The sequence below is a fragment of the Pleurodeles waltl genome, chromosome 10 (assembly GCF_031143425.1).
Source record: "Pleurodeles waltl isolate 20211129_DDA chromosome 10, aPleWal1.hap1.20221129, whole genome shotgun sequence".
Taxonomy (NCBI): Eukaryota; Metazoa; Chordata; class Amphibia; order Caudata; family Salamandridae; genus Pleurodeles; species Pleurodeles waltl.
Genome location: NC_090449.1, coordinates 496,451,152 through 496,463,711, shown reverse-complemented (window position 1 = coordinate 496,463,711; position 12,560 = coordinate 496,451,152). Strand labels below are relative to the sequence as shown.

The 12,560-nt window shown below is 39.8% G+C and overlaps 1 protein-coding gene across 36 annotated transcripts in view; it reads right to left on the bottom strand.

Moving 5' to 3' along the window:
• The window catches only part of MAP4 (microtubule associated protein 4), a 1,914,856-nt gene that overhangs the window by 789,381 nt on the left and 1,112,915 nt on the right, over positions 1–12,560 (bottom strand). For all 36 annotated transcript variants that reach the window (XM_069210826.1, XM_069210834.1, XM_069210837.1 and 33 more), the window contains one exon: positions 7,843–7,986. In XM_069210826.1, coding sequence (XP_069066927.1) covers positions 7,843–7,986 — 144 coding nt within the window. The remainder of the gene's footprint in view (positions 1–7,842; positions 7,987–12,560) is intronic.

The window sequence follows — 12,560 nt, the reverse complement described above, 5'->3', positions numbered from 1 at the left end:
GCAATAAAACCACCAATCCAGAGATTTATTGTTCAGCCATGTTAATTTTCAAGGAAACAGGTGAGTTTTGAGCAGTTTCCTGAAGATCAAATGATTTATGACTTAGAGTGAGGCATAAATATGACGGGAGAGTGTTCCACATTAAAAATGCTACACATGAAAAGGCTCGTACTCTTAATCTTGATTTACACATCTTTGGTAGAGCAAGTAAACTGGCTATAACTGTGTTGCAGATTTCTGGAGGGCAGCTGAAAAGTCATCAGATCCTTGAAGAATGAAGGCACTATCACTTAAATATTTTTGTGACAAATACAGAGCACCTTAAATGTAATCCTTTTCTCAACTGGGAGCCAGTGTACATCGGTGAAGTGATGAGAAACCGAAAAACTTAAGGGTAAGTTTAACATTACTCAGACTGACAAATTTTAAATAATCTGAAGTTTTTTATTTAATATCGTGGAATTACCTTATGTATTATTGTAATCTAGGTGAAAACCTTTAATTGTTCGAATTACAATTACTGTAAATTTCTGCACTTCTGTCAGAAGAAGCAGTAGAACTCTGAGGGTCACCATGATTTGTTCCAAATAGAGTGTGATCATCTAAAATAAGATCCTCTGTTTTTTTGAGTTGAACTTAAAGTTGTCGTTTCTATCCATAAGCCACCTTTCTTCAAACAGTCAAAATATGACTGTGTTAGAGAGGAACTACCATTCATGTTCAGTATTATTTGAGTGTTGTTTGTGTAGGTCCTAAGATCCAGCTCAAATGATCTGATTAACCAGGCAACATGAGCCGACAGACACTGAACAAAGTTGGACTTAGTGATGACCCTTGTGGGACACCACACTCTCTTCGGTGACAGGAAAATGTATGAGGGGGGAGCATGACTGCCTGATAACGATTTTTCAAGAAGGATGAGAGCAATCACAAAGCTGCCCTGTCTACCTCTATCTCATTAAGCTGGGAAATTAGTATATTGTGTTGTAATAGTATTCATATAGCGCTTACTACCCCCTGGCGAGGCAGCGATGTGCTTTTCGGCGAGTAGCACGCTAATCTGGAACCCAAAAGGAATTAGTGGTGGATTAGTATAGGGAAATATGAGTACAGTTTTAGTATTATTATGAGTTAATTTGAGCCGCGGATATGTGAGTTTGTTAGTTGGATTGACTGGAGCAATGGAGGGGTGGAGGAGGGAAGAATCCAGAAGTGTTAATTAGGAGTTTATGGCAATAGGATTTAGGCTTGGGTTGAGTAAAGGGGGGATGGAGGCGGTAAGAGTCTGTGGAAAGGGTTAGGGAGATCATAGTAGCAGGAGGGGTTTTGGATGAGTTAAAGGTTAGATAAATGAGGGAGAATTTAGTAGGGTTTTTTGGGAGATCAAGGTAGTAAAGTGAGGTTTGGGTGAGTTAGATGTGGAAGAGGAGAGCTTAGGCAGGGTTATTTAGGACATGAAAGTAGTAGAATGGATTTGGGATGAGTCAGAGTGGGAATGGAGGATAGATTGATAGAGACATGACATATGGTGATGGGTAGACAAAGTGTGATTTAAATGAGAGCAGAGGTTCATAAGTATCTGATATAACAATTTATCTAGGAGCTATGCAATGACCTATGAACATGTTAAGCATAGAATAACATATATATATACACACACACACATACATACATACACACATGAACACATATATGTACATACATATACGTATTTAAACCATGAGTAAATATACATTAGTTAAACAGGTTTAAACAGTATGTGTGTAGTTATGACATAGTAGCGATACATATTTTCTAAAGAACTATATATAACTGGAATATACACATAATCAGATAAAAAATATTTATCAACATAGGCATATGCAGTCCATAGCTGTTTGAATATGGTGGTTATGAAGGAAAGAGCCACTCTTGAGTAGTTTTCGGAAGACAAGATAGTTATCTGTGGCTCTTATAGTTGGGGGGTAATGAATTCCATAGTTTGGCTGCTTTAACGGAGAAGGATGTACCACCTATAGCCTTTTTCCTTTTTGTTGTATGGTGGTGTTCTAAGGCGGGGTGCCAATCTTGAGCGGAAGTTTCTTTGTTGAATGTATTTGGTTATTTTGTTTCTGATAAAAAGCGGTCCTGTTCCATGTATAGCTTTGTGGGTGATACAAAGCAGTCTGAAAGTGCATCTTCTGGCAACGAGTAACTAGTGTAGTGCTCTCAAGGCAGGGGAGATGTGGGCTTTTGGTTTTACATGTAAGAGTAGCCTGACTGCGGAGTTCTGAATACGTTGTAGTTTTTTCATAATAGATAGAGATGATCCATGGTAGAGGCCATTGGCATTATCCAGTTTGGATAGTACAAGCGAGATAGTAGCTTGCACCTTGTGTGGAGATCCGAGGTGGGGGAAGATGCGTCAGAGTCTTCAAGGTGATGAAGTTTGTTTGTGCTAATTTGTCTACTTGGGCATTCATTATTAACTTGGAGTCCATGGTGATTCCAAGGTTTTTAACTTCCTTGGATAATTGAGGACGTGGTCCGAAATCGTCAGGCCAGGTGCACAGTGGGTCATAATTTTTCCAGTCACCACATATGAGTATTTCTGTTTTGGAGGCATTTAGTTTGAGATGGCTCCAAGTCATCCACTGATCAACCGCTCTGAGGCAACTGAAGATTAGTGAGTTTTCAATGTTTTTGGGGCTTTCTAATTTAAGTAGTATTTGTGTGTCATCTGCATAGTTGTAGCATGCGAGATGAAAATCATTGATCAGTTCTGGTACTGATATCATGTAGATGTTAAAAAGCAAAGGTGAGATGATTGATCCTTGGGGGACCCCTGCTTTTGTGAGGTAGGGTTTGGACGAGAAGGGGGGAGAATAGATTATATTAGTTATTTTTTGAAGGTAGGATGTAATCCAGTCGAGACCAGTCCCTTCTATGCCGGCTTTGAGGAGTCTTTGAATTAGGTTGTCATGGTCAACCGTATCAAAGGCTGGCGAGAGGTCCAAGAGAAGTAGTGCAGCAACTGCATTGCAGTCGACTGTGTTTTTAAGATCATCCCAGGTTGCTATGAGTGCCGATTCGGTGCCTCTTCCCGGGTGGAATCCAGTTTGGAAGTCTGAAAGAATAGAACTGTCTTCAATGAATTGTGACATCTAGGTGAATGCTGCTCTTTTTATCAGTTTGCCCAGGAAAGGTCCATTTGTGATTGGTCTGTAGTTGTTGGGGTCTTGCGGGTCTTGGTTTGTTTTCTATAATAACAGTCGTATGTATGCCTTTTTCAGGTCTACAGGAAAAGTTCCTGTAGTTAAAGAGTTGTTGATGATTCTTCTTACAGGTGTGGCAGCAGAAGTAGATAAAAGAATGTTCTTGAATATGTGTGGTGTGCAAGAGTCAGAAGGGAAACCAGAAGGTCTGCTTGCTTTGACCAAATCCATAAATTCACCTTGTGATATTTGTTTGAAGGACTGTAGAGGCTGGGTTGGTTTATTCTTAGAGGGTATTTTAGGAAATAGGTTGGTGCTGATGGTTTTCTTATATTTTAAATAGGAGTCCAATGTGTCTGTCTTGGTTGTGTAATGAGTTGCCAGTTTGTTTGTGAAATCTTGAGTAGTGGGATGACTTCCTTCCATGCATGTAGTTTTTTAAATTCATTGGGAATTTTATAAAATCCATTGGTTGCAGATTTAGCATTTTGAATTCTGTATGAGTAGTATCTTTTTTTTTTTTTTTTTTAGCTTTTTTGATTGATGATTTGTATATTCTGTTAAGTTTGTGTAGTTGCAGTTTGTATTGACTGTTTGTTTTGATCCAGGTCCGCTGCAACTTTCTGATTTGTTGCTTTATCTTTTTAAGCCCTGTTTTTCTCCAAGGTGTTGGTTTTCTTTTGTCCTGTTTAGTTTTTCTGAGTTGTATTAGGACATCAAAAGCTTCCTGTACCACTCAAAGTTTTGGAACAGAATTAATTGCATCTAGATCTGAGTTGGCTGTTGGTTGTGTTTCTAAGTCATCAAAATTGAGTTTGCTCTAAGGTCGATTGGTGCATGTATGTAAGTAGTTGCGGAGTGTGCCGATTTGTGGTGTTTTATGTTGAAAGTTACCAAATGGTGGTCCGATCATGTGATTGGAGTGATACTATGAACGGTAACTAGTTCAGGCTTAGCAAAAATGACCTCTAGGTTATGTCCAGCGATGAGTGTGGGATTGTGCACAATCTGATGTAGGTTCAATGCGACTACGCCAGTGGTGATAACTTTTGGATGGGGCAAATTGGGTTTGTCAAACCAAATGTTTAGGTACCCAAGAATGCATATGTTTGAATATAATGTAATAAGGTTTGAGACTAACTTGAAACGAGTCTGGGAATGTAGAGTTGTTAGGTGGAGGTCTGTAAAGGAGGAGAATGTTACAGTAGGAAGTTGGAGTAGGGTGGCATCTGGTGAGGAGGGCTTCACAACCTTTGTATGGAAATGTGGTCTGTTTTACTGAGATTTATTGCCTGCTTGAATATAATAGCTAGTTCACCTCCTCTCTTGCCTATACGGTTTTGTGTGATGGTTTGATAGTCCGGAGGAAGGGCTTCATGCAACACTGGGGCCATGTCATCTCCCAACCATGATTCTGTTATGAATAGTAAGTCAGGTTCTGTGTGTGAGCAGGTCGTAGATGTGGTGCTTGTTTTTTGAGAGTGACTGAGCATTTATGAGCTGGCAGTTTAGAAAAATTGTTAGTGGTGGTGTTGTTTTGTTTAGAAGGGTGAGCAGTATATTTTGAGCTTGTAGCAGGTGTGTTGTTAGTTGTGATAACTGTGTGAGGGTCACAATAGTCTTGTTTTTCGATATAGTGTTCCTCTTCCATGATGTTTAGGAGGCATTTTGTTGGGTCTGTGTGTGTGGGTGGTGGACTTGGTGGCTGAGAAAGACATGAAGAGTGTACTGTTTTTTGTAGGGTAGCCTTATTATGTAATAGACAAGGGGATGCAAAGTTGTTAAGAGTGGCATTTTGTTTATTTTGTTTGCATCTGTTTAGTGTGGATGGAGTATGGGTTAGGGGTGGTGGAGGAGCATGTGGATCATAACATAAGGCTCTAAATTGTGCAATGGATGAGAGGTGAATGAACATTGCTGTGTTTGGGCGCTTGTGGTAGTTTGTGAAGAGTGAGAATGTGAGGGTAAAGATTGGACGGGATTTGTCTTCTTTGTGTAGTCATGAGGGTGGGTGTGATAAGTATAATGAAAGTTTGTGTTGATTTGATGTGTGTGGTCTATATTGGTTTTTGTGGAATAGTGAGAGGGGATATTGATGTAGTGGTTTTCGGTGAGGGATTTGTATGTGAGTTAGTGCTGGTGAGTGGAATTAGAGTATTACAGGGGGTGTTGATGTGTTTTGGTGATGAGTGTATGAGGTGTGTAAGAGGGGATGGGAGAATCTATGCCTCTAAAAGTCATTTTATGGGTTCACCTTTAGAAGAGAGCCCCAGTTCTTCCCCAGCAAAAGCACTGGTCATGCCTGGCAGCAATGTTTTACAGTGTCTTCTCAGCTGAGGTGGTGTGTGGATACAGAAAAAAGTACAATGAAAACTACACTTCTGCAGCAGCTCACCTTGTGCCAATGAAACAGTCTCGGGCATAATGCACTGATGAAACTATACAAAGGCACTAGCCTAAAATTATCACAACTTGGAAGACGTCTTTCATGAGGGGCGATGCGATACCAGTGGCAGATTAGGTGCTATGTCAATGACAAATATCAATCTGGCCAGAACAGATTCACATCTTTAAAACCTCGATTAGACAGACTGGAAGAAATTGGGTATCAGACTTGCTGGTTGTCATTTGCGGACTTAAGTAACTGGAGAAATCAAACCCTGGGTCATCCAAGGGTGCCAATGAAACTTTACAGATGAAACTATTAAAGAAGGTCCTGAAGTTCAGACTCAGGTAAACACCAACTGCCTCAACAAATCTCCAATGAAGCCAGTCAGATAGCAGCTGACCTTCAAAAGTCACATTGAGAGAAGGATAATTTGAGCCAGCGTCCCGGTAAAAACCTAGGATAAGGGTGTTGCTTTTAGGCTAGAGGGCAGTTTTCTACATTGTTGTTACCGGTATCCCACTAGAAAATTAAGTACGAGGGTGTGTGGCTTGGTGCAGGGTGAAGATGGCCACCCATTGAAAGCTGGGTTGCAGCCACAGGGAAGTTTCAGCATTAGAGCAGTTTTCCAGCAGCCAGGCCACTCACAGCCTTGATTATGCAGCAGAACATTTGCTGAACACAACACCATTAAATTATGTTATTTTGCTCCAGCATTTGCTGATTTTGTCAATATTAATGGTTGCAACCGCCATTTTGACTTTGCTTAAGAGGTAATTTTCAGCTTTCTCCTCAATCACACTATGCAGTTTTTGAACTGCATGGCTAACTTATTCTCCAGTATTGCAGTTTTTACCATTTTGAGCACTTTGAGAATGCAATTAATTTTCTAACAGTATTTCTTTATGCTTCTTTAAAGTGACTCACAAAAACAAAACTACGTATGATGATCCATCCATGTTGCAGAAATATTTAGACAATTGTGAATTGAAACAGTGGAGACTTCTAAAAGTTCATATATCTGAATGTAGTATTTTACATTTACTTTATATTTCAACATACATATGTTAGGGCTTTAGATACTTGTTATTAACCCATATGGTCAGGTTTTATATATAGTATATGGTGCAGTACAGTATCAAAGGCTGCAGACAGATCCAGCAATTGAGAGCTGCCCCTCCACCCTCGTTCTTGGCTCATCTGCAGCCTATCCACCACGGATAACAGCGCTAATCCTGTTCCATGATGTATTAGATGTATACAATTTTGGAGACACAAGCTGCAGCACTGTTTCTGAGGACCTAGAATGTGGAAGGGAGGAGTAGACGGCTTTGATCCAAATTCACCACTCATAAATAACACATCAATTGTGGGGTGTAAATTAAATATTTATAACGGTTAGGCTATGCCAAAATGCATGGACTGTGCCACTACTGTGCAATATGCTAGCTGTGTACGGATAAAAACGTGCCTAACAATGTTCAAGTCATCTAAAATGTATTTTTAGATTCTGCGGTTAAAGCCATATATATGGATATGTTTTTCGTTCCAAACACTCCAGTTATTGCTGTCCAATTTAAATTTAATGGGCTCAACTGACATTCAGAAAAATGAAGGCCACAGGTTGATACATAACTACGTATTTTTAGGTCTCGTCAAAGTGCTCTTCAGTGTGAAATTCTGAGTGTTCAGTATGTGGACAGTATTCCAATGAGAACTGACTGGTTCCTTCACCAAGATGAGAAAGCATGGAGGTACAAACAAGAATCACTGTACTGAGTTAATAACTGTGCACATAATGTGCTCTTGGATGAGCATGCAATAAAATGGAAGACCTTCTTGATAAAGCATGAATATGTGCAGCAACCTCCAATTACCTGCCCTGAATGCAATTTATTGCAAATCCAATGTAATAGTCTCCTGCTAGCAGTGCTAAAGCTCCTTGTCTTCAGCACTACGTTGCAGCCCTAATGTGACCAAAAAAACACTTCCACTAGTTCTAGCAAGGGTGTTGATTTCCAACAGGAGGCAAGATCCTTTCAATTATACACCCCTTTCATTTCCCACTTTAAAATAAAACACCTCGAAGTAAAACAGAGAGCTGTTTGAACTAACTAAAAGCAGGATTAACGTACATTTTTTCACAGACCGTTTGGAAAAACATGAGTTCATAAATCTTAAAAACTTAGGAATGAGTACCAAAATCAGACATGTTCAAGTGTTTAATCAAATTGTGCCACAATAGTTAAATATTGAAGTTACCAGTTGGTCGCTCCTGGTGAGTTTCGGACTCCAGCTGGGATTGAATTTTGTTTTTAGGTACCGCGTTGTCTACATGAAGAGTGGTTGTATCCAAAGGTAAAACTCCAGGTATGGTTCTTTTTTGCTCAACGTCATCCGCTGGTCCTGAAACAAAGACAAAAGAAAAGAAAATACAAACAAATCTATGCAGCCACGATTTCTTATTAGATTGTACATAGCTAGGACCTAAACCCGGTGCAGGTGATTTGGATTTCATCACAAACACACATTCTGTAGCAGTTCTCAGTCATTTATTGTTGCATTAACCAGGACGGTGCATTAAACATGAAAAACCTGTAGTATAATTAACAAAGAAAAGTGGCACCAAAGAGTACTTCCATATTGTGTTGTAATTATTTACTATATCATTTTATAATAAATATTTACAATCACAAATACCTAACAAATGTAAAAGTGGGAAAATGTCAAGCCTAAATTTACAGAAAATAAATACATCTACTCATAGCTACACCCCCCAAACACTGTCATCATCATGTCATAAAACACCACATTAAAAAAACAATGAGAAGTTAAAGAACTAGGAGCTTGTAAAGAACAGAATGAAAGATCGATCTAACAAAATACCATCTATATAATATACTATTTACCAGGACTGTGCCTATAGTACAGAACAAAAATCTTCTTAGTGAACCTCAACATTCAAAGAGGCAATGGCAATGCCAATGGATATGGCTTGTAAGGGAAAGCAACACTTCAGGCACTAGTGAATTTATGAACATAAAACCCCACAACGCTCATCGATGCACTCATGATTCCTTTCATCTATTTGCTGGCTAAAATTTGCATGCACCCACCCAAAAAAAAAAAAATACACGCACACTCAGAAAGAATATGCAAGATAAATTAAACAGAAAAGTAGAGAAAAGGAAAAATGCTGTAACCTAAATGTGGTAGCTAAATGCCTGTAATAGAAAAAGTACAACTTTAAACCAAGCAGTGTGATGTTAAATGCAGAGCCTTCTTTGAATGGTATTGTGCACAGTGCATCATTAAGTTACAACATGACTGCCATGTTTAGAAACAACTTGTTGACCATCCTGAAAAGGTAAAACTATGATATGCTAAGCACACTCTATTTCTAAGATGGCCATTAAGTAAACATTGTAGTGGTGGCCATAACGGAACAAGATTGTCTACAGTGCATTATTGCGGAACCAACCCAAGATGGCCAAAAATGGTCTCCTAATCGTGGTGGCTATATTGGATTGATAAAACACTGAGACTATGAACAATAGAATTCTAAAATGACTACCAAATTTGGAAACAGTGGCCACACAGGTTGCAGCACCCTCCAGATAAAATAAGTAAAAGAGATCAACCAGAAAGTACTATGGGGGAGCTGTGGGGCACTGTAAAAAAAACGTAACATAGCTCCCTAGAGACATTAACAGTGTAATGGCAAACCATCAATAAAGAAATATTGGCTTTAGCGTGATTTTGTAGAACATGTCAAGCCTACTGCCTTTTGTTGTAACATTTCTTAATAAATGCATCTCAGATAACTTGTCACATGAAATAATCAGCCCTAAAGCCATGTACGTCATTTAGTGGTCAAAGCAGTGACTAATATCTTCCCCCTTGCAACTCCGGTCCCCCACAGATGACAAAAGCAATGGCAACAACAAAAATGAAGGGGCTCCGAGATGAGTACCATTTAAATTCTGCAGCTCCAGCTGGGACATTAAACATTGTTTGGTAAAACTAAATGCATCCAGCAGTGCACCACTGTTTGAAAAACATCATAAAATTAAATGAAACAAATGAAAAACATTTTTAAACTTGTTGCCATGTTTCATTATTGTGAACACACGACAAACAAGCGTTTGCGAACTCAATCAGTCTAGCCATAGCAAACTGGTGAACATTAGATTTTTTTTATCATTGGCAAGATATGCCAAAAAAACACAAAAAAAAACATGCCGCCTAAACCGGATGTCACATGCTTGCTGTCACAACTCTAAATTTACCCCAAAAAACCCTACAATTTTAATGGAACAGTGTGCGTCCTTTCTAGTATGCAAGAGTACTCAGAACAGCTATGGAGCTCCTTTTCAGTTTTAGTGTGCCACGGGAAAGTAGCATTCTTGTTGGTGGAAGCAAGATGTATTATAGGATGTGAATTAATGGAAGGCATAGTTTAAACAGACAAGGATGGCAAAAAGGGTAAAGAATGAAAAGGGTAAAACACTGGAAAAGTAAAGTATTGACCCACCATTCCTGGGACTGAGGAGCACTTCTTTTTAGGTGATTTTGCACATGTGATCAAGACAACTGCTGCCACTCACAGCGTATGGCAGTTAATGGATGAAATGGGCAGACCCACTGCTCCGTGCTGTATGATGTAGTGGGTGGAAGCAAATGACATTTAACAGACCAAGTGATGATGAAAGCTAACCAAAAGCTGCCTGCTGTATGTATTTGTGCTGTTAAGGAGTCTTTTTCTTTACATGAGGGTGGTAAGACAGCTAAAGTTTTCTCTAAGCCACACCTAGTGATGTGTTTATACAAGACAGTCACATTTATGCGTTGAAAGTGTGGCAACACTCTGCCCTTCTCGAGTAATCTTGCCCCCTAATCTCTCAATAATGGTTATTTCACCCCAAAATAGTAGGTAATTTCTGGGCATTCCTGCATCATAAGCCACAATTCCACCTCTAGCTCGCATCAGAAGGAATCCCACATTGCTGTTGAAAAAAATCTTGATTACCATTTAAGGTGTCATAAGCTCCATTATGTTGTTTGTTGTTGTTCAGGCTTCTTTCTTAATCAGTATCCCATTTGTCCCTCCAATATTCCTCAAAATCTCTTGTAATGCCCGATAGAGCAACAGCAACCATCTTCCATCCCTCACCATGTATGGGAAGTGTATTACTTCATGAGTCTGGGGTTCGGTGCCTCGTATGTACCATACTTAATATGGTACTTCTCTCAGTGCCCTATACTGTAAGAACTGGCCTCTATGCATCCATAGTGTGTTGTGAGCGAATCTAATGTCAACAAACTGTCATCAAACATATTGCCTACTGAGGTAATCCCCATCTCTTCCCATTTTCCCAGGTCACGTGGCATATAATAGCCATACTGTTTAGGAAGCTATTTCAGTGGAATCATCAAGGGGAAGGAGTCATCTGATGTGAACGCTAACCGCAACCAGGTCGAAGTTACCCACAACAGTTTGGAAGACAACATGACATACTGTTGGGTCCCAAAAACAAATGTTGTAAACTACTGTTATCAATTGTCATCTCTGGGATACTAGTCTCTGACAGCTGCAGATTGCTCAACCAAAGCAGTACCCCTGCTCAAAAGTTGTAGTTACTTAATATAGCTCGATGACAGGTGCTACCAGTCCACCATATGTCACTGGAAGTTTTAGTTTCTCAGTGCCACCTTTTGTCTACCCACCTGCCTTATTAGTTCTTTCAGAAGCTTCTCCAGCTCACAAAATATTGATTTAGTCATAACGCTTGTAGGCTGGCAAAGCAGTATAAAAGGCGGGCAAGCGTCATTATTTTCGCTCAAGTACCTCTTCTAGTTACTGATAGTGGCACATATTATAGACAAGGAAATCGGGGTATGTGGAGCCATTGTGGCAGCTCCTATGTTACCACCTAGTAAAACTGCATTAGCGCAGTACACCTGGACGCCCAAGTAACAAAGAGCATTTGACTTTTATTTTGTATGACTAGTCTGGTCCCAAGTTGACAGTATACAAAATGTAGCCATTGTATCGCAGGAAGTAAGTAGCACTTCGACCAATTCACATTTACGCCTGTTACGAACTCAAATTTGAGCAAGGTTGCCTTATTATCCATCATCTCAAATACAAATTTGACAGAAAGTAGTATATCTATGTAGAGCGAGAACGAAGCGGCATACCCTACTGACCTCTCTAATTTATTAGTTTTGTTGCAAATGCTCCGTGCAATGGCAAACAGAAGGGTCAGGTTCTAACAACTGAAGAGAGGTGTTATAAGTGAGCTCACAAACAGTATCTGTACTCATTCCTCTTAAAACATTGATTGCACTGTTGTGGTGTGTGGTTGACATTCAAAAGCACCCCCACAGAATTATAACTAAATTACTTTTTCTACCCAAGCACAGTCTGGCAATTGCAAGGCTGAAATGCCATATCCCAAATAAAGACTGGTTCTGAGAGGCAGCATTTTCTTTCTTTTTTTTTTAGAAAAAATAAAATAAAAAGAAGAGTGTACACTACAGCCCTGCAGTGTCCCTCTAGCCACACAGTATGCATTAGATCTTACACACCTGCCAACTCACACAGTCCCACCGTGTGGCACACTATATTAGCTCCCATCACACGATCACCTGGTGATGAGGCAATATCACTCCATGGCACCACTGTTAACAGTGGTCTTCAGGTAATTTTGGGAGGCTTTTAACTATCAATGTCTATTAATGGGTGTGAAAACGCCCCAGGACATCGGCAACAGCCTCAGCAAGCTTTTTTTTTTTTTTTTTTTTAAGAGGAGGGGTTGGGGCCGGTGTGGGTGCAAAAGTGCCTCTGAGGTGCTTCTCAACACGAGGACACGCCCTGTCCAAGGCCCCATCACACCCTCTTCACACTGCTAGATTTTTCTTGAAGTTGGCTGGTCTATTTCCTTACCCACACCAACTGTACCTGAGGGTCTCGCATA